At 34.7% G+C, this 25522-nt stretch overlaps 2 protein-coding genes across 3 annotated transcripts in view; one reads left to right on the top strand and one right to left on the bottom strand.

Moving 5' to 3' along the window:
- Positions 1 to 7437: 7437 nt before the first annotated feature.
- Positions 7438 to 18536, top strand: LOC142338258 (glyoxylate/hydroxypyruvate reductase A-like). Of its 2 annotated transcripts, XM_075387930.1 has the most exons (5): positions 7438 to 7600; positions 7850 to 8071; positions 10518 to 10641; positions 17363 to 17570; positions 18034 to 18536. In XM_075387930.1, exons 3-5 carry the CDS (start codon positions 10519 to 10521, stop codon positions 18255 to 18257), a joined length of 555 nt encoding a protein of 184 aa, XP_075244045.1. In that variant the 5' UTR covers positions 7438 to 7600; positions 7850 to 8071; position 10518; the 3' UTR covers positions 18258 to 18536. The 2 variants fall into 2 exon arrangements, with proteins under 2 accessions (XP_075244045.1, XP_075244044.1); XM_075387929.1 differs by lacking the exon at positions 7850 to 8071.
- A 4861-nt stretch (positions 18537 to 23397) lies between these two features.
- LOC142337461 (dolichol-phosphate mannosyltransferase subunit 1-like) overlaps positions 23398 to 25522 on the bottom strand; it is a 31563-nt gene continuing 29438 nt past the window's right edge. Inside the window, exon 7 of the mRNA XM_075386695.1 lies at positions 23398 to 23703. Within this exon, the coding sequence (XP_075242810.1) occupies positions 23484 to 23703 (220 nt within the window). The 3' untranslated portion in view covers positions 23398 to 23483. The remainder of the gene's footprint in view (positions 23704 to 25522) is intronic.

The raw sequence follows: 25522 nt of genomic DNA, 5'->3' as shown, positions 1-25522 counted from the left end.
AATTTTTTGGAATTTTCACATTCGGACGAAAGTTTCAAATATTTTGGTATAGATTATATAACTGGTACAGTTGGTACAGTCCAGCGAAGTACAAAATAACAGAAAAAAGTCATTTTGGAGAGAAATTAACGAAAAAAAAACAGGCTATATTTTTGAAGAAAAAGGAGACCTATTTCTTTTAAGGAGGAAACCAAGAAAAAAAGGAGAGAAACCAAGAAATTTTCCGGGCAGGAGATCTTAGTTTGTTCAAATAATGCACAACATAAACGACAAATTAAAATCAAAGCAACTGCTATATGAACAAAAAAACTTTGTTTCTCCTTTCATTGTTATGTTGGAGCCAGAAAAACTCTTTCCAGATACAAATTTGTCTTTTTCTGGAAAAACAATTGGTTTCCTTTTTACTTTTAAGAAGTTTCTCAATCTATCGCAATCTTTAAAGGAAAATTTTAGATGACAATATTTTAAATTCAAAATCTCCTTGTAAAATTCATATCCAGAGACCAAACGTATTGACGGAAAAGATTGCAACATTAAACCTAACTTTTTTTTACTTCGAAACTGCATTTGGTTGGGGCAAACAAAATTTTAACCACATGTTAATTTTAAAAGGAACCCTGACCCTGAGCTAAAGCTATTGCCGTCAGCTGGTAAAAGTACAACTTGTGGCTCTTCATTGGTGTAAGTGTTTCTGAAAACCGAGATTCCACTTTTTTTTCTCTTTTAATTAAAGAGTGGCCATTAAGTGCAAATCTCTCCGGAAATTTTTTGCGGTCCGCTCAAGCTGCTACCTATTGTCTACGTAATTTTTTTCATTAAACTTGTGTTTCAGTTGGATTAGTGGCCTACTCATGTGATTTTTTGAAAATAAGGGCAATTTTTCATGTTGACACTTCTTGTTGTGAAATTTGCATGATTATGGTGTAATCACACAATCATGTTCATTTCTCATTTTCAGAGTGAAGCGACATAAAAATGCTGTAGCGTGACTGACTTTTATTTTGGTTTACTTCTCTTGAAAAAATTAATTTCTATTTATGATCCTTGTATGGCTACAAGGAATTCGTAATATCATTAATGACTTTGTACGATTACCAGGAAAAATGATTACCATTCTCGGGATAATTTGAACTGATTTCAACTTAATTAAGGCGAGTTGGGGTTGACAATTGTGACTGTTTAAGCATCTTTAAATAAGTTGTATGACCCTTGTATGCTACCAGGATATCATACAAATCATATATGACTTTTTATGATAACCGGGGATCAAATATGACCTTGTATGATTACGAGAATTTTTGTATGATGATCAACCCGGGAGTATTAGAAACCTCATTTGCTCTTGCAGCATGCTTCTGCGACCAGCTGGTCAAGTACCTGCAACCTCAATTTAAACAAAAATTACCTGTACGCTAAAATTAATTGCTTTCGACTCTCGCGCGCAAGCGTTTTTAGCAGTACTTCAAATTGGATTTTGTGCAGTAAAAGGATAACAGCCTACATTTATGCCAACGAGGGATCTAATCTCCCATCGACTAAAGTTGCATTAAAACAAATTGCCTTTTTTCTGATATTTGAACAACTAAATGAAAATTTTTAAATTTTAACTCCAGCTTTTGTATTTTTCAGCGTTGCTCAAAAGTTTCCGCAGTTCAAAGCTGATGATCTATTGGTCGAAAATGACTTTTTCCACTATTTTACCATTTAGCCATTTTTGAACTGTGGACAGTTTGACACGGTACATTGTTTTCTGTTGCTACAATTGTTTTTACTATTCATTACAACTTTTCCGTGTCCGTTTTCAACTGTACCGAGGTTGAAGTGTGCGTTAATGATCGGACATTCGTAAATACAAGGTGGTTTTAAAGTCTGGATAAAGAAAGATTGTGAACCAGGTAAAGTCTTCCCAGGTCTAGACCTCGACTCATGAAAAGACAATGCTCGACAAAAATGTGCTATGAAAAGACCATACTGGACTCATTTGAGCTAGGAAAAGACTTTAGCTGGACTTTAAGGCATTCTGGACTTTAGCTCGACTCAGATTTTTTTGCAAAAGACTTTAGCTGGACCCTAAATTTTACAAAAGACTTTGGCTTGACCCAAAGTTTGTGCTGGAATTAAGCTCGACACAATGTTTGCAAACAAAGTCGAGTTAAAGTCTTTTCATGGGTCCATCATTAGTCTTTTCATGGGTCCATCATTAGTCTTTTCATAAGTCTGTTTTTCTGCCATTAACGTTTTGCATGCAATATTGCATATAACGTAGTCAGCATATGTGATCATGCACCTTTTACGATTCAAAAGAACCATAAATACCTCAAAAACCTGCATTATTTTAAAAAAAAATAGCTAATAATTTTGGTAAGGAAAACAAACTGAATAGCGCCGAAATTTTTTCATGGCTAATGGGACTAGGACCAATATTCTTAAGCTAGCTGGTTTCATTGAATCAAGTAATGTGGTAATATACTCGATCTGAAAAAACTCTTTAACTTTTAGTATATTACCACATTTCCAGTATATTACCACATTACTTGATTCAATGAAACCAGCTAGCTTAAGAATATTGGTCCTAGTCCCATTAGCCATGAAAAAATTTCGGCGCTATTCAGTTTGTTTTCCTTACCAAAATTATTAGCTATTTTTTTTTTAAATAATGGGCTTTTGGCAGATTTCCAACTGATTCTTAAGTTGGACTGCTCTGGTGCAAAACTATTTAGTCTTGCTCCGGTTCTGCTTCTGTATGTACAGAAGCAGGAAACAAATAAAAAATTTGAATATTGAAAAAAAACAGACTTATGAAAAGACTAATGGTGGACGCATGAAAAGACCTTAACTCGACTTTGCTGGTTATTAAAAGACTAATGCTGGACCCATGAAAAGACCTTAGCTGGACTTTCTTCGTTATGAAAAGACTTTAGCTCGACCCATGAAAAGATATTAGCTCGACTTTTACTAGGAACCTCGACCGTGTAAGTATAGTCAATATTGCCCCCCCTACTAGACTTTTAAAGTCTTTTCATAAGTCGAGGTCTAGGCCTGGGTTATCATGGCTGCAATTAGTCTGGAATTGTCTGATAATTAACGAAGTAAAATCTGATAATTAACAGGTTGAAGTGTATTCATTCACGAGGCTAAAATTGTCCGAAAACGAGAAACGTACTTGTCTATAAATCGTCAGACACTTCCCTCCGGGTTCGCCGTTAAAGGTGATGCAAGCTATTTCATGTACTCACTTCAGGAGTTCGTGAGTGAACGGGGCGAAAACAAACCCGTAATTACAAGGACCAGTTTTGCGAAACCGATGATTGCCTTTTGTCTGGGACACATGTTTTCACACCTTCACAGATTCCAAGAGTTCAAACAATTGCAGCTCAGGCAACAATGGCAGGGAAAAATGAGCCAAGATCTCTTTGCTAAAATTTTAACATAACCCTAATTTAAGCCTCAACCTATGACAAGCCATGCTCAATCGAGCAAAAATAGTGCTTCAAAAATAGATTTATCTCAAAAAACTTTTCTGAAGTCTTTTGGTGACAACCAAATTGTCTTTCAAGTTCTGTTGCTTTGATGAAACATCATTTTAATACAAGTAATAATAATAACATAGGTCAAAATTGACCCTTCACTACAATACACTTAAAATTTCAGGGTCGAGACAAGCAAAAAACTTCCTTAAAAGCTCTGGAGAAGACCACCTAGCACGAGCTTTATAATTGCAGCTATGGTTTAAACAATTAAGATTAGAGATTTGATTTGCAGCAGGAAAACACAAGGGGGTGTTCCCTACTTGTGATTTTTTTTTCAAGTTTGACTTATTTAGAATTTTCATAAATTCTAGCTTTTCAAAGTCCATATTTTAGGTCTGCTGTTCTTATGGCTCATAATTCTGTTCAGTGGTGACGCCAGCATCGCCGGTCTTGTTTTCGGTCTCAGAAACACCATCATAGAACACTGGCACCAGTTTCACCACGGTCGGCAATCTTGACTCTCACCGATCATACGACACCATCACCGCCGTTGCAAACTCGAACTGTTCGTCTCCTTTTTACTCACATCGTTTGTGTACTAAATCAACTACCATCCAAATATTTGCTACCTTTTTCAGTTTGGTTATCAGTTAAAGTATCTCTTCGAACTTTGACTCCAATGAGGATAAAATTTGCGAGTCCATCTCTTCCGAATCGAATTGGCCTAAGCTTGAGCACTTTTGAAGGATTTCTTAGACAATGATACCGTTTGCAGTATGGCTTGAATGGCGCACCTGTAATTTCTTGCCATAACGGGAAATGAATCAAGGTGAGTGTTGTCTAGCTTTTTGTGTAACTTAATGCTATCACGGGTAATTTAATTCTATCACGGTTTGCTCCACAAAGGAACACTGTTGTACCAAGTAACTTATCCGTAACGTCTCAGTTGTCCAAGACTGTGATTATGATTTTTTTTGCATCTTTGAATAGGTTCTTCCTTGTTTATACGAACATGTTGAGCTCCAGAGGTGTTGAATTTCTAATACAATCTTTACCTGAGCTATCACTTTCGGTCTTTCCTTTGTCATATTCGTGCATGAATGCGTTGAGTTCATGGGCAGCTTCAACGAAAAATGTGCTGTTGTCGCTGATAAGGTACTTTGTCAGTCACGTCGCGCAATGAATCTCGACATTGCACCCAGGCATCACTTCTTTACCAATGTGTGAAATTGTTCGATGTGTACTCGTCTGTTTGTTGGAAACGAAATTCCATTTGTTGTCGCTATTGCAGGCGCGATTTAATTTGATTTTGATGCAGTCCAAGATTCACATTATATCTTTCGTTTTGTAATTGGTTTTGACATTCACTCGGCGGTTGATGTGCTTCTTCTTAAGCTTTTATTTTTCAAGTTCCCTTTGCTAGTCTTCAAGTTGTAACAAAGAGCCTGGTTTGACAACATTGAGTCCTTTTCAACTGCTGTTGGCAGCCAGTTTTTGGCTCACTTTGAGTTTGTCTATTCTTTGCTGATGACACTAGTGATGCCTGATTTCGACAATCTGTTTTTTGCTTCAGTTTGGGCATGTTTTGGTAGCGACTCTTATTATTGATTAAAAATGTTCAATTAAGGGTGCTATTATCCGGCTTCCTCATTCAGATTCAATCTGCTTAATGCGTATCTAGCTTGTTTGCTAGCTCTTCTAATTTTTTTCAGTGGGGTTCTCTCTAATGTTCTGTTTTCAACTCTTGTTCCAAGACATCGGCTTCTTTATGAAAAAAGTCTTGTTTCTTTTCTAAATAGTACAGTCGTAAATTATCCTTTTTATAATTCCCAACTTTGCTTGGACATTTTTTGTTAGCTTCAAATTGTGGTACTTGGTCAACTAACCATTTTAGCACCTTCTTTCCGCAAAGAACAGCGAAAGGTTCTAAGTCTATCGGCTTGGAGAGTGCCCTTTATTCTATGTACTCTAATCTAATTCATTGTACATCTCAAAGAAACATCAACATACCTTCCCTCTTACAGTGGCTTGCTCTATTTCAACTAGCCTATTTTTCGGTGAGTTGTCTTGAGCATTTTTTTATTGAGGTTAAATTGCCCTTTCTCTTCATATTGTTGACAACTTGCGTTACAGTCGATAATTTTCCATTGTCTGTCTGACTTTTGCTGGCAATTATTGCTGTGTTGCCTTGGTCCATTAAATTGTTTCCTGTGGGTTTGTTGTTTGGATTGGTAGGTATAGGTATACTATCTGGTATGTTGAAGTCATCTCTGATTTCCAGTTGCTGTAGGTATTTTTAGCCATAAGTATATCTTTTGGTAGCTCAGGGTAAGTTTTTGACATCCGGTCGTTCTGATGTTGTTAGGTATTGGTACATATTTGCATACGACAATATAAGTGGATATAAGACGGTTTCCTGGCATTTGATTTGGTTTGATATTGGTAGACATTTGTGAGAATTGGCTATCAATTCGGCAGATAGGAACAAGTTTTTAAATCTTTTCACTAATCTGTTGGGTTCTAAAAGTGTTTGGCAGGAACTGGTGTTTTTAGATTTCCGGTAGGTATCGATAAGTTGACGATTTTGGATAAAAACTTTGTGTTAAATGTATCCTTCAAATTGCTAAACCAGAAACCTAATATTAATCAGTTTGTTTGGTTTCTTTCAACAGTTTCGTTGTTAGCAAAAAATACATTGTTGATAATAAACTCCAATTTATCAGATTACCCCGATCAAACAATGCTACTCAGGAGTCCACGGTTACATCAACAGCTATCAAGTCAAATGAGCAAACGCTATTTGAAATTTCTATATTTACGGTATTTACGATCGAAACATGTTTCATAGTGACTACATCTTTACTGCTTTAGAATTGCCAGAAGTTGTTGAAACAATGGAGTACACTGTCAGCGCAATAAAAAACTGCAACAGTGGAACTAACCGGTAGTTCCCATTTTACCCAATCACTTGGATCCCGATGAAAAGACTCTGAAGTCTGGAATGCACTCTGCTGAATATAGAGAAGACTATGACCGTTTTACAGGAAAACCCTTAAAGACAAATAACCACATCTGGTGGTTTACATGTTACTTCCAATGAGAACATATAAGTACAAAAAATTTAAGTATCAAAATTTCATGAACGTCACGCTCACTTTTTTCTTGATGACGCTCGCTATTGGTTGATCAGAATTTTCAGAATATTCAGGATATTGCGTCACCGAATATTTTGACGCAATATTCAGAATATTGCGTTAGAATATTCAGAATATATCTAACATTCAGAATATTGAGTCACCGCTCGGTGGGAGTTCCCAAAAAGGTAGTCGTTTTTCGTTTTTGCTACCCCAACAGAAGAAAGTCTGCTGGCACTTGAAAAATGGGTCACAAAAATTTGTTCGTCAGTTTTAAATTAAGCCTTTGTAGCAGTGAATCCGTTAAAGGCTTGGAATTTTTGTAACATTTGCAGTGATTAGCTGTGAATGTTGTTTTTCACTGCAATTGTGTAACAACATTTGTTCAACTGAAATTTGTTTAACCGCTGAGAGAAGAATGCAGTGAGAGAAAGTCATCGCTATTTTCAAAGCAAACTTTACTAAAATTCAACGAATTCACAACATTAATCGCTTAAAGATGCGGGCGCGTTGAGGTGAAAAAAAATTTCACCGCTGTTCACTGCTATTCTTACATTTTTAATCATCACCTGTTGCGATAATAAAGGTTAAATAAACTGCCAGTGTAATAAACTTTAATGCCCGATCGACACTGGAAAAACACTTCCGCATTAGACTACGAGTTAATCGCACTCTTTTATCGCCACTGTTATTAAGTAAACAGTGGCGATAAAAAAGTGGTGATAAACTTGTAGTCTAATGATGGAAATAGTTTGATAAATTTATAGTCTAAAAAACAAGCATGATCGCAACAGGTGTTGATTTAAAAAATTACCACAGGGTTGTTGTCGCTCTCAAAATTAAAATAACGCCTCGGCTTCACCTCGGAGTTTGTTAACTTCTCGGTGGCTATAACAACCATGTGGTAATTTTAATTGACAAAACCGCTACTCGGGTGAAGTTTGTCACTGCAAAGCTACTTCTGGAAGTGGACAGCTAGCTGAACCGCCATCAATGGTAAAAACATTTTCACAAATGCACTTCTAATTATAGTTCTCCCAAGCAATAGGGAGTTTTAGCGACTTAGGCATAAAACGTGAGATTTAGTCCTACAGAAAAGAAGTTTTCATTTCTATTTTTTAATAACTCTTTGAGCTTGCGATTGATCATTATTGTTGGACAGAGCTACAGCTAAATTACAGTGAAAATAGATTAATGGATGATAGAAATTGCACCATCTTTCACTGCACTGACTGTTGTTTACAGGTCCCCTAAACTTCACAATAAAATGAAAAACAACCTGATGGTTCCACCTGTGAGATATAATCGAGCAAGAACTTTTGAGACATGAGATGAATTGAATTTAAGATCATTAGAAGAAAACAGTTCTGGAAGGACTACACAAAGAGCGTGAGAAGAAATGAAGCTTATTTGTAGACGAATCAAATAAACCCATATCTCATACAAGCCAACAGACACCAATCTAGAGTAATAATAATAACAAAACCGAAGTACAAATTCGACTGTAATCTAGCAATATCAGCCCATGACGGTTATCTTGCAAGATTTTGTTTAAGACTGCTATCTTATAAGACTCTAACAAGGGTCGTAAAAAATAACTATCCCTCCGTAGGATTTTTTGCGAGATAGCCCTCCTATGAAGAAGACGGTTTTCTTGAAAAAAAAAATCAAGAGTCACGGAAATTTTCATCGCCAATCTAGACATATGTACGCAGAAAAAAACTACTTCAAAAAGTGAACAAGCTAAAGAAGTCAATCCAATGACAGACATCTTAAAAAAAGATATAACAAAATTATAAACTGATTGATGTGTATCAGGTCCATTTAAAACTTAGGATTAATTTTTTTAGCTAAATCAAAATACTTGCAGACATTTTCTGTCCCGAATATCTCGTATCAGTGTAAAACAACATTTTTAAGTAAATTAAACCTGAGAATAGACCATTGAAAAAGATAAAAACTACTGTCTTCATCCGAATAGCAATCAATTTTCGTTTCAAAAGTTTGCTCCGCCTGCATATATATGGTTGATAACATCAATAGTTGTAGATGTCAAAGCTCCCCCGAACAAAGCAAGTTATCAGGATATGTGAATAAATTGTCAAAACACTGTTTTTCCAGCTGTGCTACCAACATTTCCCCCAATGGTTGTCAACAGCAGAACGGCAAAAAAATACTTCAAGAGGTGTATTCGCAAAAAGTTCACTTGATTAAACAGCAATTTTTTGCTGGTTTTGACAAAATTTCATAATAATATGAAAATCACACACTCGTTTTTAACATTGTTTTAAGGGGAAAGTTTTAATTCAATTGATTGATAACTAAACGTTCAGTTGAATGAGTTGTAGCAATTGATTCAAATAATTTATAGTACAAATTTTGTTTAAGTAAAAATTTCTGGCTCTTTCGAAAACTTGCCGACCTATCTTTTTCCCCGAAATACTTGTTCCAGTGGTCTCGGTAAAGGTGCTATTGAGAAGAGCCAATTGAGGAAAAGATCACAACAATTGCCCAATCCGAATAACAGTCCTTTTTCTTTCGGGAAAATTTGCTCTTCATGTATATGTAGCAGTTAAATTCAATTAAGGATGATTTCACACATCAAGTTAAACATCATATTGAACTTAAAAAATTCAAGTTAGCTATTGAAACAGTTCAACGTTTAATATTATCTCCATCAATCCCTGTTTAGCTTTATTGCTCAATAAAGACCAATAACAAAACTGCGCAATAAAATATATGTTCTGCAGTGTCAGTGCAGGTTAATTGGATCAAGCTTATTTTATGCTTGATTCAACAAGTCATCAAAACATTGGATTTGGCTACAATAAGTTTTATAAGACGAAAATAATGATCTAATTAAACGAAACGAAGAGAATGAACTGATTGATTTTGTATGAGTTTAACTCAAGTCAGTTATGCTGGCAAAGTTACACGAATAACTTGTTCTAGTAGTTTCAAGTAGGGTACTATATGGGATAGGCCATTGAGGAAGATAAAAAAAGCGCAATATACAGATGACAAATTTTTTCAGCTCAAAATATTTTTTCCTCGTGTGCTGTTAGTTGTTATTTTCAGTTCTCAAATATACCACAAATCATCAGTACAAACCAACTCCTCGAATTAGTGAACTTTTAATTTCAAATCTAATTTAATCTAGAGGTGTTTTCCTTAAGATTCACAAACTTGAACTGGATTCCATGACCGAAACGCTCTGAACTCAATTTCCAAAAGTATTGGAAAAGTTTTAATGATTTGATGAAATTGATTTCCCTAAAAAAAGTTTTCAAGTAAAAATTTTGAAAGTGATGTTATAAGTTTTAGTCTAAGTAATTTCGAAGACTTCTTATTTGAGTGCTTGAATGGACAGTTCTTGCAATGTCATTGTCAAAGTGTTGCTCTTTTAGTTGCAAGCCTTTAGACATCGATTTGCAGTATGGCATCACTTCCGAATCAAGTTATTCTGTGAGAAATCCATTCAGATTTCAGGATAAATTTTTGTATCGCATTAAAAAATTTCTACCTACAACATGTTAAATTATGTACAGATCTTGCATTGACATGGATAGTCAACTAGTACCAAAACAACATAGTAGGAAATCGTAAAAAAATTTAAAAAAGATAAAATTAGAGCGTCAACCTACTATTTGGCTCATTCTTTCGACCTTCAGCCTCTGAGTATCCCGTAAGTAACAAAAGTTTTCACGTCCCCCCTCTACGCTTTACACCCTCCCCCCCCCCCCAACCTCCCCCTCCAGCCGCTCAGAAAGTAAGGTTAAAATAGGCAATGTCAAGTTTATCATGTTTATGAGAGAGTTGGCTAATTTTCTACTATTTCAATAAGCACAAATTTTAGCAATTTTAGATAATGGGATCTTAAATCAATCACTGGGTAATTGAATGCTAATTTTAGAATGATGGAGCAGATAACAGTTGGATTTCTGGGAGTTGGCGATATTGGAAGTGGAATAGCAGAGGTGTGTAAACTGCTTGGCATGCGTTGTATTGGATATGCCGGGTCAGTCAGAAAAATCAAGGTACAGAAATTTTCTCAAAAAATAAGAGACTTTGTGCCAAACAACGAATAACATAAAAGGTCGCTCGGGTTGATTCTGTTTGAATGGAGTTTTCGTCTGTTTTAAAACTCACACGTTGCATATTGTTTCAACCTCCCAATTTTATGTGGAAGTTGGGATCTTTATGCCAGTCTGGTTTTTTTGAAACGTCAATCTTTAGCAGATCGATAACTTTTGCAAAGAGGTACAAAGTAAACACCGTTGAAAGGCTCTTGAGAAACAAAACTCAATCGATTTTTGAAGAGGATTTTCAACATTTCCATTTCTCGAAAAAATGAGGTCAAGTTATTCATTTTTTAAAAAACATTTCTGACCTTTTCATTCCTCGTACTCTTTTTTGCCCCATTAAAATTATATGCCAAAATGTTCATTAGATTTATAATAAATTATTTATCAATCCTGCAAACTTGATATATAAAATTAACCCAACACTTGTTGAAAAAAAAACAAAAATTCACAACATGAACTTTCAGTTAAAGATGAACTTTTCAGTGGCCCTTGTTTGAATTGTAAAACTCGTATTTTTACTTGAAAATCCATGTTTCGCTTCAGAAAGTTTAATTCAAGTATATCGTTGATGTTTATATTCTTTTTTTTTAAAAAAAAGAAGATGAATCTAGCACAGTGTTTTTTTTTCGAAATCATTTTATTCGGTAATGATTAAATAGAAGCTGAAAGTTTTGATAAATGCCAAGCTATAAGCTTTGCATGTGAATTAATGTATGGAATGATAAAAAATTACTCAAAACTTAAAAAGAATTGGAAAATAACTTTCAGGGCGTGGAAGCTGATAACCAATTTTACAACAAAAAGCTCCATAAGTGTATAGAACAGAAAGAAAATGTGCGTTCGGGTTCAGAAGAAAAAAACTGATATTTTCTCGCAAATCTGACCAAAATTTTTTAGCTATATTTTAAAATACGTTTGAAAAAATATAAAAGAAATTTTGAATAATTGAATCAGTGAAAAAAAGATGTGATAAGTTTTAATTTTGCTGTAAGAAAAAGTGAATATACCAAAAAAGGATAGAAAACCACACAGACAAGATTTCTCAGTTTATCTCTCCTTAAGCAATAGGGTGACCACAACATATTTCGTTCTGGGTGTCCTTTCTGAAAGACATCTAAGAAAAAAAATTGAGCTCTTTCAATTTCACGATAACTGAAGAAAAATTAACGGAAAACAGTCTTGCCTGGAATTCCTCAAACGTAGTTCAGACTCTCTCACCCTTAATACCGTCATTTTGTTTCGTTTGCATTAGTCAATGGCTCCAGTGAATAAATTAATTAAACTGGCTATAGAGTTTCTGTTTTGCTCCTGAAAACAACCAATTTTTATTACCGTTTTTTTTAAAATTTACTGGGACGGGGTGAACCTCTGTTTCAAAACAGCAGGTTTAAGTTGTACTTTGATGGCTGCTGAAGTTGAAAAATACTCAATTGACTGTGTTTCTTGGATGACTTCATTGATCCCTATTTTCTTCGAAAGATGTTGGACGAGTTCATTGACCCTTGTTCCTCAAAAAATGTATTAAAACGGCCATTCGAATGCTTAGTAATCGATAAGGTCAGACATTTGAAGGAAAACTGCACAAAGTTGTTAAAGATCGGGGATTCTACAAAAATCGTTACTCGGTGGCATGAGCATGTCGCAAAATAAGGGAAAATATAACCAATCATATTGCTCTCTGTTGCCGTCCCCTATAACAATCCAAGAATTGGATTGATTGTATTGGTAATCTGTCAGGTAAATCTCAGCAGGCATCAAGTTTCAATATAGGCCTTCAGCCGCGTTTAGTAGTCCTCCAATTGCGTAGAGTGGTGAAGCTACTGGGAAGGCCGTAAACCAAGATTAAAAGGTCATTTTTAGGAGTTTTCGAAACCAAATTAGTGCAATTTTTCGCGTTTTTTTTTCATTTTTCAGATTTTTTGTTGAACCAGTCCAAAATTGAGGTTAGTAAAAATTTTGATAAAGGACTTCAACAAGAGATAAATAATTTATATGAAGCTTTTAATAACTATATGTTTTGCTACTAAAAATATAAATACGTAAAATTATACTAATTTTTAATATTTTTTTTCTATATTAATATATTTTTTCTATTTTAATATTTTTTATAAATTTTAGACTTTTTTGGTTTTTTTTCAGACTTAAGTTTCAAGAAACTTCCTCCGGGTTTTGATAATAGTTTACTGCATAGTTTCTAGGGGCAATAGAATGGTTTCCGGGATTTTAACATTACGCATTTTAGCAATCTTTTTTAATTAAATATGCAAATTTTTCAAGTTTTTTGAAAAATTGTCATTTTTAGGCTTCTCCAGCTAGAGTTTGATGATAGGTTACTGCACAAATTTTAATGGCAATGAAAGATTTTAATATCACAAAGTTTAGCAGTTTTATAGAAATGAAACTTGCTTTTTTTGCAAGCTTTTTTGAAAATTTTTACACAGCGGGTTTTTCCGATATCACGGGCCCAGGAACCTTTTCTAGTGTTTGATATTAAGTTACGGCACAGTAGCTAGAGGTAATGGATTGCTTGACAATATTTTAATAACAAGAGTTTTAGCAATTTTTGTTAAAATTAGATTTCAAAATTTCTGAAAATTATTATTCTTCCTAATTTATCGATCCTTAAGAGCCAGTAAAACTATTTACCGTTTGAAATTGGGATGCTGGATAGTCCCTTGAGACAATGAAAAGGTTCTGAAGATATTAATATCCCAAATTTTAGCGACATTTAGTTCAAAATTTGCGATTGTTTTTATTTTTTTTGAAATTTTTCATCATGTTCTTATTTTATTGGTCTTTACTATGACATTTTTTTAAGCCTTGCAATTGGATTACATGACAGAAGTCCAGAGACAAAAAGTGGTTTTGAACATTTTGCGAATTTTGGAAACTTTCTTTTCAGTTTTTTTAAAGCATTTGTCATATTTCTCGAGTTTATCCACCTTTAGTGGATAATGCACCTCTTTCAATGCTTGTACGTGAGTTAATTAGGATATTGAATTGCAGCTTTTCGATTGGGATTGTTCAATTGATCTATCGGTCAGGTACAATAGTGAACAGTTTTTTATTCAATTTTTTGGATTGAATTTCAGGACTTGTCCAGCCATGTTGTTTTTTTTCAAACTTCCCTGGTTAATGGAAAAACTCATGTTAGACGACAATTTAATATCTAGTAGCAATAAACTTTTGGTCTCTGTATAAAAATCATAATTATCATTTTGTGTCAAATCTACCAGATTGGTACAAAGATGCATACAAAAATATAAATAATTTTTGAAAGGAGCCTAAGTTATTCTCAATTTAATGGCTACAAACGAGAAACTATTCCTCACTTCAATTGCAATCGTTGAATAGTTACAATCATCCACCAATCATAAGAATAATCACCAAAAATTTTGCGGTCGGTTGCTTTCAGTCTATTAATACTTACATTTATTCTGTCCCGCCTTACCTGCAATGTTTTTTATGACACCTGATATAAATGATTTTTTGTGCCCCCATTTTAGTTGGAGAATGTCAGATGCACCTACCGACGTATGTGCCATATTATCTCATAATGGTTTTATACGTATTGGTACGAGCTCTGTACTTAGAAGGCGCAAATTATGGGTTGTTATACAGCACGTTACCATTTAAATCAAGGACATTCTATGTGAAAACTAAGATGGGGGTCGCAAATAATAGAACCGAATTGCTAATGTCATAAAGACACAAAAAATTGGTCAAACTCAAAGATTTTTTGGATTTATTCTCCTCCTCTCTAGCTTTTGTGGCCATATAACGTTTACATACAATAGACACGAAAAATATGTTTTACATAGTAATGTGCTTTATAACAACAAAAATAGTAATTCAGTGAATAAAAAACACTGCGGGGACGAAACAGAATAAATCCTGAGTTTTCATATCTGTGACTTCAACAAAAATTGTAACCAAATTTATACACGCCCATTCATGCAAAGTCATGCGATTTGTAACTTTTATTGTTAAGGCAAACTAATTTCTATCAATAACTACAGTTGAGTGAAAACACGATAAAAGCAAAAAAACATTGAAGCGAAATTCAACTATTATTAAACATTTTGGTATTTATCTCGCCTAATTAGAAGTCCTTAAAGAGTTTTGCAGCAAAAAAGGTAAACTAATAGCCATAAAGCTCCTAAAAAATTGAATTCTAGACAACTCCACCAATGTTTAATTACAGAAATTCTTAAGTTTTACAAAAATAGTTATTAATTTTATTAAGATAACCAACACAGGAAGCACGTTAAAACAAAAAATTTTGACAGATTATTAGCAAAAACAATAAAATCTGACTCACAATATTCAATAAAAAACTAATTTTCTAACGTAATTCAGTATCATTTGGAAAAAATCATGTTAAAAACAGGTTTTTTCAAACTTTAACACGAAAAAGCGCAAATATTTTCAGTATTAAACCAGAAGACTGATCAAGGATGACAGTACGCGGGCAAGACATCATTGAGAGCGCAAATTTTCCGGGTTTTCCCTAAAAAAGATAATCAAAACAAAGGATCTCTCTCTCTATCTCTCCGTTTTCTGTAGACCAACAGCCATACCACTATTCTATAGGCAAATCATATCTCCGATTGAAATTTGGATAGAATAAAAATTTTCAAATACAACAGCGCTGAGGAAAACTTAGAACCCCTCAATTTGGATCAGTAATTATTCACGCCTCACTGCCCAGGAGTGATTGATTTCAGGAGAGAACATTTTTTGGACTTTAAAACCTCGAAGCTATTATTGCTCACTTCTGTAGGTGCAAAACGGCCAAAAATTATGGCTCGAGAAAACACGTTTCTCGAACCAGAAATCAATAATTCTCCTGAAATCAATATTTGGGCAGTGAGGCGTGAAAAATTACTGATCCAAATTGAGGGGTTCTAAGTTTTCCTCAGCGCTGTTGTATTTTAAAATTTTTATTCTATCCAATTTCAATCGGAGATATGATTTGCCTATAGAATAGTGGTATAGCTGTTGGTCTACAGAAAACGGAGAGAGAGATAGAGAGATCCTTTGTTTTGATTATCTTTTTTAGGGAAAACGCGGAAAATTTGCGCTCTCAATGATGTCTTGCTCGCGTACTGTCATCCTTGATCAGTTTTCTGGTTTAAGACTGAAAATTTTTGCGCTTTTTCGTGTTAAAATTTGAAAAAACCTGTTTTTAAACCTGATTTTTTCCAAATGATACTGAATTACTTTAGAAAATTAGTTTTTTTTGAATATTGTGAGTCAGATTTTATTGTTATTGCTAATAATCTGTCAAATTTTTCGTTTTAACGTGCTTTCTGTGTTGGTTATCTTAATAAAATTAATGACTCTTTGTGTGAAACTTAAGAATTTCTGTAATTAAACAGTTGAGTTGTCTGGAATTCAATTTTTTAGGATCTTTATGGCTATTAATTTACATTTTGCAGCAAAACTCTTTAAGGACTTCTAATTAGGCGAGATAAATATCGAAATGTTTAATAATAGTTGAGCTTCGTTTCAATGTTTTTTTTTGCTTTTATCGTGTTTTCACTCAACTGTAGTTATTGATAGAAATTAGTTTGGCTTTACAATAAAAGTTACAATTCGCATAACTTTGCATGACTGGGCGTGTATAAATTTGGTTACAATTTTTGTTGAAGTCACAGATATGAAAACTCGGGATTTATTCTGTTTCGTCCCCGCAGTGTTTTTTATGCAATGAATTACTATTTTTGTTGTTATAAAGCACATTATTATGTAAAACATAGCATTCGTGCCTATTGTATGTAAACTTTATATGGCCACTAAGCTAGTGAGGAGGAGAATAGATCCAAAAATCTTTGAGTTTGACCAATTTTTTGTGTCTTTATGACATCAGCAATTCGATTCTATTATTTGCGACCCCCATCTTAGTTTTCACATAGAATGACCTTGATTTAAATGGTAACGTGCTGTATAACAACCCATAATTTGCGCCTCCTAAGTACAGAGCTCGTACCAATACGTATAAAATCATTATGAGAAAATATGGCACATACGTCGAGAGGTGCATCTGGCATGCTCCAACTAAAATGCTCCAACTTAATTCTTTTTCAGCTCCTTTTAGCCCGGATTTACTGGTTTATACAATGGTTAAGAACAATATCAAGCTACGTTTTTAGGCACTTGGTTTCAAGTTTTCTAATATCCGCCTCGGTCATGCTGAATCGGTTATTCATATTCATCGATAATTTTCTTCAAAAGCATTCCAATACTATACTTTTCAATACTACCTCACAGTTTTTGAATAAGACTTCAAAACTAACCAATGAATATTGTACTCATCTGATTGTTAATTCTAACACGCAAATTTAGTTGCCAATGCCAACGTTGATGAACCGGTTATATGTGAATACACGTACACAACTTTATCTAGGTTAGTACCGGGAACAAAGTATACCAGTTCTTATAAGTTTCGATAATAGTACCCGTAATCATATTAGAGGCCCATGATCCTAACAGATGCCCCCGCTGTATGTAAATATTCTAACTTCACCACAGGACTCTTCTATGATTCGTATTGTAATGAATTCAAAATGAGAGCTATAAAAGCACGTCAGATCGTTAAGAATTATAACGAATAAGTTTGAATTATTTATAAAAGAATTTTTCTGAAATGGAGTGAGGTAACTATTTTCAGCACTTTGACAGAGTTTATGCGGAAGACCCATCTCCACTTCTACTCCAATCGGACTACATTGTCAATTCTCTCCCCCATTCGGACAGAACATCAGGACTTCTCTCCTCTCCTCGGCTCAAAATAGCTTCGCCCAAGAGCCCAGTTCTGATAAACGTCGGCAGAGGTTCCATCATTGACGAGGCATCACTTATTGAAGCATTGGATAAAGGTTGGATTAATTTCCAATATGTCCAACGCGTCTTTTCCGATTTTATGATCCCAATAGTTATGTTACTATCAGTTCCTTAATTGTTTTTTGGTCCTAACATATTGAAAAATGATAAGGGCCAAGAACAACATTTAAACGATGTTTACAACTGGTTAAACTTCTACATAAATCAATTGTTCTCAATTGTAAATATAGTCAGAATAATCTGTTGTGGAACCAGATATATAAACATTATTTAGCTGCATCACGTGGGCGATGACTTATCAGAAAGTTACGCTAATGATCAATATTGTGAGACTAAAACGATGTGAATAAACGATGCCACAGTTACCTTTAAGGAAGAAAATACGCACTTTACACTCAGAGATGTGATTCACTGTCTCTTTTAAATTTTAAACTCGCCGTCATTTGAGAGACAGCTCTCACAGGAAGTCTAATTTAAGCATAGTTGTACCCGTTTTAGGTTGGATAAGTTTGGCTATTCTGGACGTGTTTGAAAATGAACCCCTACCACAAAGTAGCCCTTTGTGGACCCATCCACGCGCTGTGATCACGCCTCACAATTCAGCCGGAGCTATCGACCAAAACACGCATATAGTTACTACAGCAGCATTCGCAGAAAACTTAGAGCTGATAGAGGCAGGAATAACTCCCAATTTGCTAGTTGATTACAGCAGAGGATACTAACTTTGTATATTAACTTCTCTTGGAGGAAAAATCTTATGCTTTTGTAATTATAGCAGCACTGTGAGTAAAATTGACCCATAATAATGTCTGTTGTGCCAAATGTTTAACAATTGTAGATCTTCAAAAAAAGTGACGCCATATTTGATAATAATAGTTCTGCCCATATTACTAATAGCCTCCCCAAAAAGGGTGTCATACCAAGTTTTGCTTAATCTAAATTTGATTAAAAACGTCTCATTATTATAATTATTACTTTTTTAAAAAATATATGGAGAATTATGTGCTAGCAACATCTTTCCAATAATTTTCAATTATATTTAGGACATCCTAGACCAACAAGTATGATATCCTTCCAGAGCTCCCAGGGCTTAGATTTCCAGCACGAAAGAAATTTTCAATGTTCGTAAACAAAGAAGTCAAACGTTCAAGTCAAGAACAAACTTTCTTCAGCGAGCAACAGTCGCGCAATATTATCTTCAAATTGGGAAGTATTGAACAAAGAAAAATACCAAAAACTAGTTGCGTAAAAACCACCATAGTTTTTTTTTAAAAATCGAGACAGTTAGGGCTGAGCGTACCTCTTTCGGAGGACTTTGCTCAATAGCTTTGATGACACTATCGGTTAATAAAATTAGTTAGTAAAATTAGTAAATCGGTTAGTAAATTAATACGCAATGTTAAATGTCACTAATTGCAAGCAAGTTGTATTTCTTCGATTCTGCTAATTTTGCCTATCTACCAGGCTCGTTTCCATCAGTTGATAACCTCGTACGTCTTTTTCAAATAAAGAAGAAATAACCAGAGTAAGTAGAGAAAATTTTAACTATGATTATTGAGAGTTGCTTGATCGAGCGCACACCTTAGTTACTTACTTACAAAATTTTTATCGGAGATCTCCAGCAGTTTCAAGATTCATATACAACACATGAGTGACCGATGTTCAGTCTTATGGCTGCTGCCTGTCATTTCTTGAATTGATTGGTTTTCATCAAAATCTGACTCAAACCCGATTTTGAAAAGATTTTGTGAGACAACTATAAATTTGATAGACTTTTAAAACTTTTATACGATTTTATTCACATATTTTAAAATATTTAATCGACAATTCACGAACTAAAGACCTTCAAGAACAGTCCCTTCAAATTCATCGGCGCAATCTTGTTCAACATTTTTTGTAGTTTGCGACTCATATTCGGTTAGTGTAGTGCAAGTCGAGATCCCGCTTTCGCCAAATGAGGAACCCAGTTTCGATGTCCCAGTAAAAGTGCGTTGAAACGTCGCACTGCGTCTGAACATAACTGATCTACACTTAGCTGGGGTAACCTCGATTTCAGCTTTAGCCGCTTCTTGCTTGTAGTACGCGCAATGGTAGCAATAAAATTTCAGCCCCTGATCTTTCGTTGACTTATAACGAAGCTTGAAGTCTTTTTTGTAATCTCGGATGACCATAGCGTGACCCGGGGTACGTTTTCGCTTCCAAACGTTATGGCTAGGCGATAGTGCCATAACCTCCAAACACTCCAGATCACTTATGACCAACTTGTAATCCAGTTTTTTCATAACGCTGCGAACGTCGCTGACGAAGCCTTTCCTTGACTGTTTGAAGTTTGATTCCCGTTGAAACCATCCAAACACTTCGTGTTTCAGATCAATATCGTCCTCCTCCAAAGCGCAAGCTATGAACAAACATTGAAAGAAAATTTGCGGTGTGAACAAACTATCAGCCTGCACACATTTTTCCATGAAGCGAAACGTTACAGCGAGCAAGTAGGAATCCGTCATTATGTAACAAGGGTCGAAGTTCAGAAAATCTCTGAGAAATTGACCATCCAATAAATTCAGAAATTCTTGCATTCTTGACTCTCGAAGAACTACATCAGGTTCTTCCAACACACACGCTCGATTTTTTTCTTCATTGGCAGCAGGTTGATGTGAATTGTTGTTAAGGTCTGGAACTTTTGACTCAACAAGCTTAGACCTTTTCAAAAACGATTCACTAAACGAGAAGGCTTCCTTCACAAAATATTTTGGCAAAGAGCAGTCGTTTTTAGATATCAAATATTTTCGTTTTTCGATGTCTGCGAGAAGTTTGATACAAGGCGCTTGGTTTCGCCTGCTTTCATTTGCTCTGACGTCAAAAACACTAATTGAGTGCTTCATAACTTTCCAAATTGAAGGAGCTAACCCAGATAAAATTGAAATAAGTATGGAGCTATAAAAATGTCTTTTAAATCTGTACCTCCAAGCAAACTTGATTCTAAGTTTAAACTTTCGGATTGTCTGGAGCGTCTTTTTACACCGATAGCGCAGCTTGTAGACTGAAGTTCTCATTAGACATCGGACAACTTTCACCTTTTCTGAAGTCTTGATTTAAAACCTAATTTTACCACTCTTTAATTTTAAAACTGAAAATAAAACTACGAGGGATATTAATAGCAAGACAAAATAAATACCTATAGAAGCAATTTGCTAAGCTCGTTCAAAAACAGAAACATACAGAAGTGAATTGACAATTTTAAAGCCACTCAACCCCAAAACCAACATTTATAATAAATTTTGAATGGAAATGACATGTTTCTTCTGTTTAGAACCGAAAAATTAATCAACAACCCCCAAAATGTTTAAGTATAGTGCCAATCTCAGTTGTCAGTCTCAGAAATGCAAATCTCAGTTAAAGGATAAGACTAATCTAAAACAAAAAACTTTTTAAACATAGCCGGCAGATTGCCGGAATAGCTGCGAAAGAATAGACCTGCGTGCCATATAATAGAGATAGAAAAAGATACAGATCTAAATTGAAAAAATGGCCGCCGCTCAAAAAACTAGGTAAAAAACAATCAGCGATAAATTAATAAAGCTTGTTAAAATTCATTCCACAGAAGCCTCTTATTAGGGACCTTTACTCCACATATGAGTTCCTTTGACCTTAAACAAATTCAAATTAAACTTAAGTTTTAAAGTGCAAAAGTCATTTTATTGAGTGAGGTAAGTCACGTATGATCAAAATCTAATCACGCAAATAACCTAGAAACTTTTTGCTAAAGCGAGTGAGAAATGACGTCACGCGCGCAAATGCCGTTAGTGAGAGGAAGAAGTCATTCAGAAAATTTGACTTTTTCAGCTTTGCTGTGTGAACAAATGTAAAACGAAAAAAGAGCGTCAGACGACGAAACAAAAAACTTAGCGGGAAGAATTCCGGAAGCGACTCGAATCACCAAAACTTCACAAAAAGCTGAAGCCATTACCTTTTGTATTAAACCATTAACTCATTACCTCCCCGGGTCTGATCTAAAAATCGGTGAAATTTAAACCACTGTCACCAAAAGAAAGAAAATGCAGCAAAATTTTATCATTGAAAACGTTTGGTAACGTTAAAAAAGTCTGAAATTTTTAGGATGGTCGAAAAGCTGATAGCCTGACAAAGCTGGCAGGGCCATCAATTGCCCTCAGATAATTATTGATACTAATCTCAAAAAGATCGCGAAAGCAAACGGCAGATAAAAACTTTTCAAAAAAGACAGGAAAGTCAAAATTATTCAAAAAAGAGTGCTCAAACTTAAGAATCAGAGAACCACTACAATTAGATTTCTAATCACGGCAAATAAGACAAAATTAATACATGATTCTTCCTTGTTGTATATTTGCTAGACAACATGATTTCAAACTAATTCAAAAATTAAATTAATCATAGAAAAACAAAAGCAACAGAATAATATTCAAAGGCAAAAAATCGTCTAAAAACAATACCAAAACCGGAAGAAAATTGCAATGAATAGGAATAAGTAGAAATGTTGGAAAAGACCTTCTAGCAAACTCCCCGTACTGCTTTATTTTAAATTAAATCAATTGCAAACCGAAGAAACCAAGATCTAAGAAAAAGCTGAATTCATTCAATTTTTTAACAACTGAAAAAAATCAATATAACGAAAATAAAAGTAGGTGCCAGGACAAAACTAGAAGGATACAAACGAGAATGTGAAGAATATGGACACAATGTTAGGAACACCGTAACAAAAAGACCAATTCTTGATTTTTGAAAGTTAAAAATCAAATTAAAAAAAATCAAGAAAAACGAGTACATTTCATTGATCAGCATTCGAGACATAGAAAAGACAACGAGTCATTCGAGACAAAAATCCAACTTGCTCAAGAGAAAAAAACAAGAAAAAGCAGAATTCAGACATGCGAAACATTGAAACATTTTGCAAAAAAGTGGTCAAAAAATATTTAAGACTGTATTTATGAAAAAAATTTATCTGTTTTTTCAATAACTTAACACCAAAAAATGATTGCATTTTTATTGAAACGAAATTAAAGTCCCTCATGTTCCCCAAATACTATTTCTAGTAATTAAAAGCAAAATACAAACAAAAAACTGAAAAAAAAATTGGCAAAAAACTACGAAAATCGGATTAGCAAATGTACAATTTTATGAAATAAATTACATCGAGGTAGAAAGAGGCATTGAGTATATGAATTATCAAAGGGAAGTTGCCATATTAACTGATTTTTGACAAAAAAACAGCGAAAGATCCAAAAATGAAGAAATTTATAGAAAAAAAAGCAAAAAATTAACTAAAAAATCAAGAAATATGTGCCAATTTCGCATTTGAAACGCAATTTCAGGCTATGCAAAATACTGTGCTATCAATTTCCGGGGTTTACATTTCAACATAGCATCGATTAAAAATTATTTATACAAAAAACCAAATTACAAGCAAAAAAACTAGGCCACTTAGACGAAAAAACGGCTTAAAATGGTTATCTATATGTGCCATTCAGTCAAAAACCACTTTTCAATGTCAAAAAGTCATTCACTAAACTCAGCGCATGATCAAAAAACTTCTCTCGCCCAGAAAAAAATTAGTTCACACTGCAATTTTACTCGCTTTCGCTTTTAGGTCAAAACATCGTCTGAACGAATAGTACTTCCGGTAAAAAAAAAACCTTAAGAAAACCAATACTCCTCTTCGAGTCGTAAAAAAAACCAAGAGCACCGCAATATAGCTTCGCTCAGCTTACAGCTTCGCAGCTATAATTAACCAACCCCATTTTTAACCTTAAATTAAATGCTGAATGAGTTATTTGTTCTATTTTTTAATCATGTAACAATTCGAAATCATGGATAAAAAATGGATTTGAAAGCAACATGTCTCAGATATGGCACATATCTCAATCAGGGAATAAAACTACATATTCAAGAAAACATAATAACAGTAGACAATTTTAAGTTGTCGCAAATAGCCTCAGTAATCCTTTTGCAAATCGGACCACTTCTATGGCACCTAATTTTGATTCACCGTACACACGATCCACGAACACAATTGGCACTTCTTCGATCTTGTAACCAGACGCATTGGCCAGACACATCATTTCCATTTGGAACACGTATCCCTTCGACTTGCATCTCGATATCAAGTCAACAAGCACCTCTTTGCGATAAAGCCTAAATATATTTTTATTGACCACTGATTCGAAAAAAAAAATCAAAAATATTATAATCAAAAGAACAAATATAATTTATAAAAATGCAGATAAATGAAAGAAAACGAAATAACTATTATTAAAACATAACCGACTTAACGTCGGAAGAATTGCTCTCGAACGACTAGTGGGAGCTCTAATGAATTGCAGCCTGCTTCAGTCGGGGGGGGGGGGGGGGGGGAGGGGGAGCCTAAATGGGACTAAGAAGTTCAATAGTGGGCTTCAAATAACCACAGAGGTTAACATATACCACTATTAAGATTTAAAGTAAAAGATGGCACCAGTTTCGACGCACTTTTCAGTTGACTTTTAGTATTAAATTGCCGCCAATTGAGTTCAGCTGCTTGAAATTGTGATTGAGAGAGAGTTTTAGATCAAACGAAACGCAAAAAGTCAAGGGCGTAAAAGTCACTCGAAAAATCAAATATGTCAAGCAAAAATTTTGCATAAAAAAGACACACGTTTACAATAATTGCTATGAACTTCGTTCAAGAGCAATTAATAAGAGCAAACAGATGATGTCTTTTGAGAGATGACATATTTCCCTTTTTGAGAGGGAAGTATGTCTTTTTTACACTTATAGGAATTATATTGAACTAGAGACTTTGCTGTGCAAAGACAATTCAAGTTGAGCGCAAATTTAACATCTTACAAGTCTTGCAGACAAATGCCTTCTGATAGGACTTGGGCAAGCAACGTTTTTGAATGAGAACTGTAATGTTAAAATCTCAGTGAGATGAGAGCGTATTAATTAAGATAAAGAGCAAAGGTGCTGAATTGGTACACGCTTTCGGTAAATCGTGTACACGCTCTCGGTAAGTCAGGAAGCCTTTGACGAATTACGGCCACTGATTTCACGAGCCATGGTCTCTACATTCTTTCCCTTTGCTTTGCTGCAGGATATTTTATCTGCGTCAAACAAAGGTTTTCGTACAAGTTGATTCTGCTCTTTTTCCAGCTTCCTTCGCAGTTTCTCAGCTGCTTCCATTCTCTCACGCCTCTCCTTTCTCGCCTTCTGTTTTGTCGGCCCAAAATCGTCCGAGAGCAGAAACTCATTCAATCGCGTATTCAAAGGATCAACGTTTAGTCCAATGAAAAAAGAGGCCAAATTAAACTGCATCACCAGTTTCTTTACATTTCCAAATGATTCGGATACTTTCTTCCTTAAATCGCGAATCTCAGCCACCGCCTTCTCAGACTTCCCAACACTTTGTTCGACATGCAAAATCGCTAGCTCAACCTAATTTTCGCCCGTTTCAAAACTTTTTTTTAAATGGCTTTGCAGAGACGATATTGCAAAAGTTGCGTTCATCATGATTAAGCGTTTCAGGAAATGCTAAAACTAATAGGAAACGAATTTCAAGCATTAGGTCTGAGACAAAGTCTGAGGCCTCTGCAACGTAACGTAAAACCGAGGTACCAGCCAGTTTCAAAAAGAGCAAAAACTAGGCTTTCGCAACCAGGTCTGGAAACAGCGCGTCTGATATATATCGTCTAGAGAAATACGTCATAATGCAAAAAAAACGAAGGTCATTTATGCATGCATGCATAACATATACGTACAAACATATATGCATACACACAAAAACACACAGAAACACGTACCTTAACTCAGCCATGCTCATTCCTTGGCAAAAATAAATGAGAACGCCTTTTCCAATCCCAAACCAATAAAGTTGATTTAAACGACCAATAGTACCAGACAGATTATTGGAAGCTAAATCCAACAACTAACCCTATTCAGAGGATTAATAGGCCACTGAATGTTGATAAACTGCACG

This window comes from Convolutriloba macropyga, chromosome 4 (genome assembly GCF_964194025.1).
Source record: "Convolutriloba macropyga chromosome 4, txConMacr16.3, whole genome shotgun sequence".
NCBI classification, from domain to species: Eukaryota; Metazoa; Xenacoelomorpha; order Acoela; family Convolutidae; genus Convolutriloba; species Convolutriloba macropyga.
This window is presented reverse-complemented; position numbering and strand designations above follow the sequence as displayed.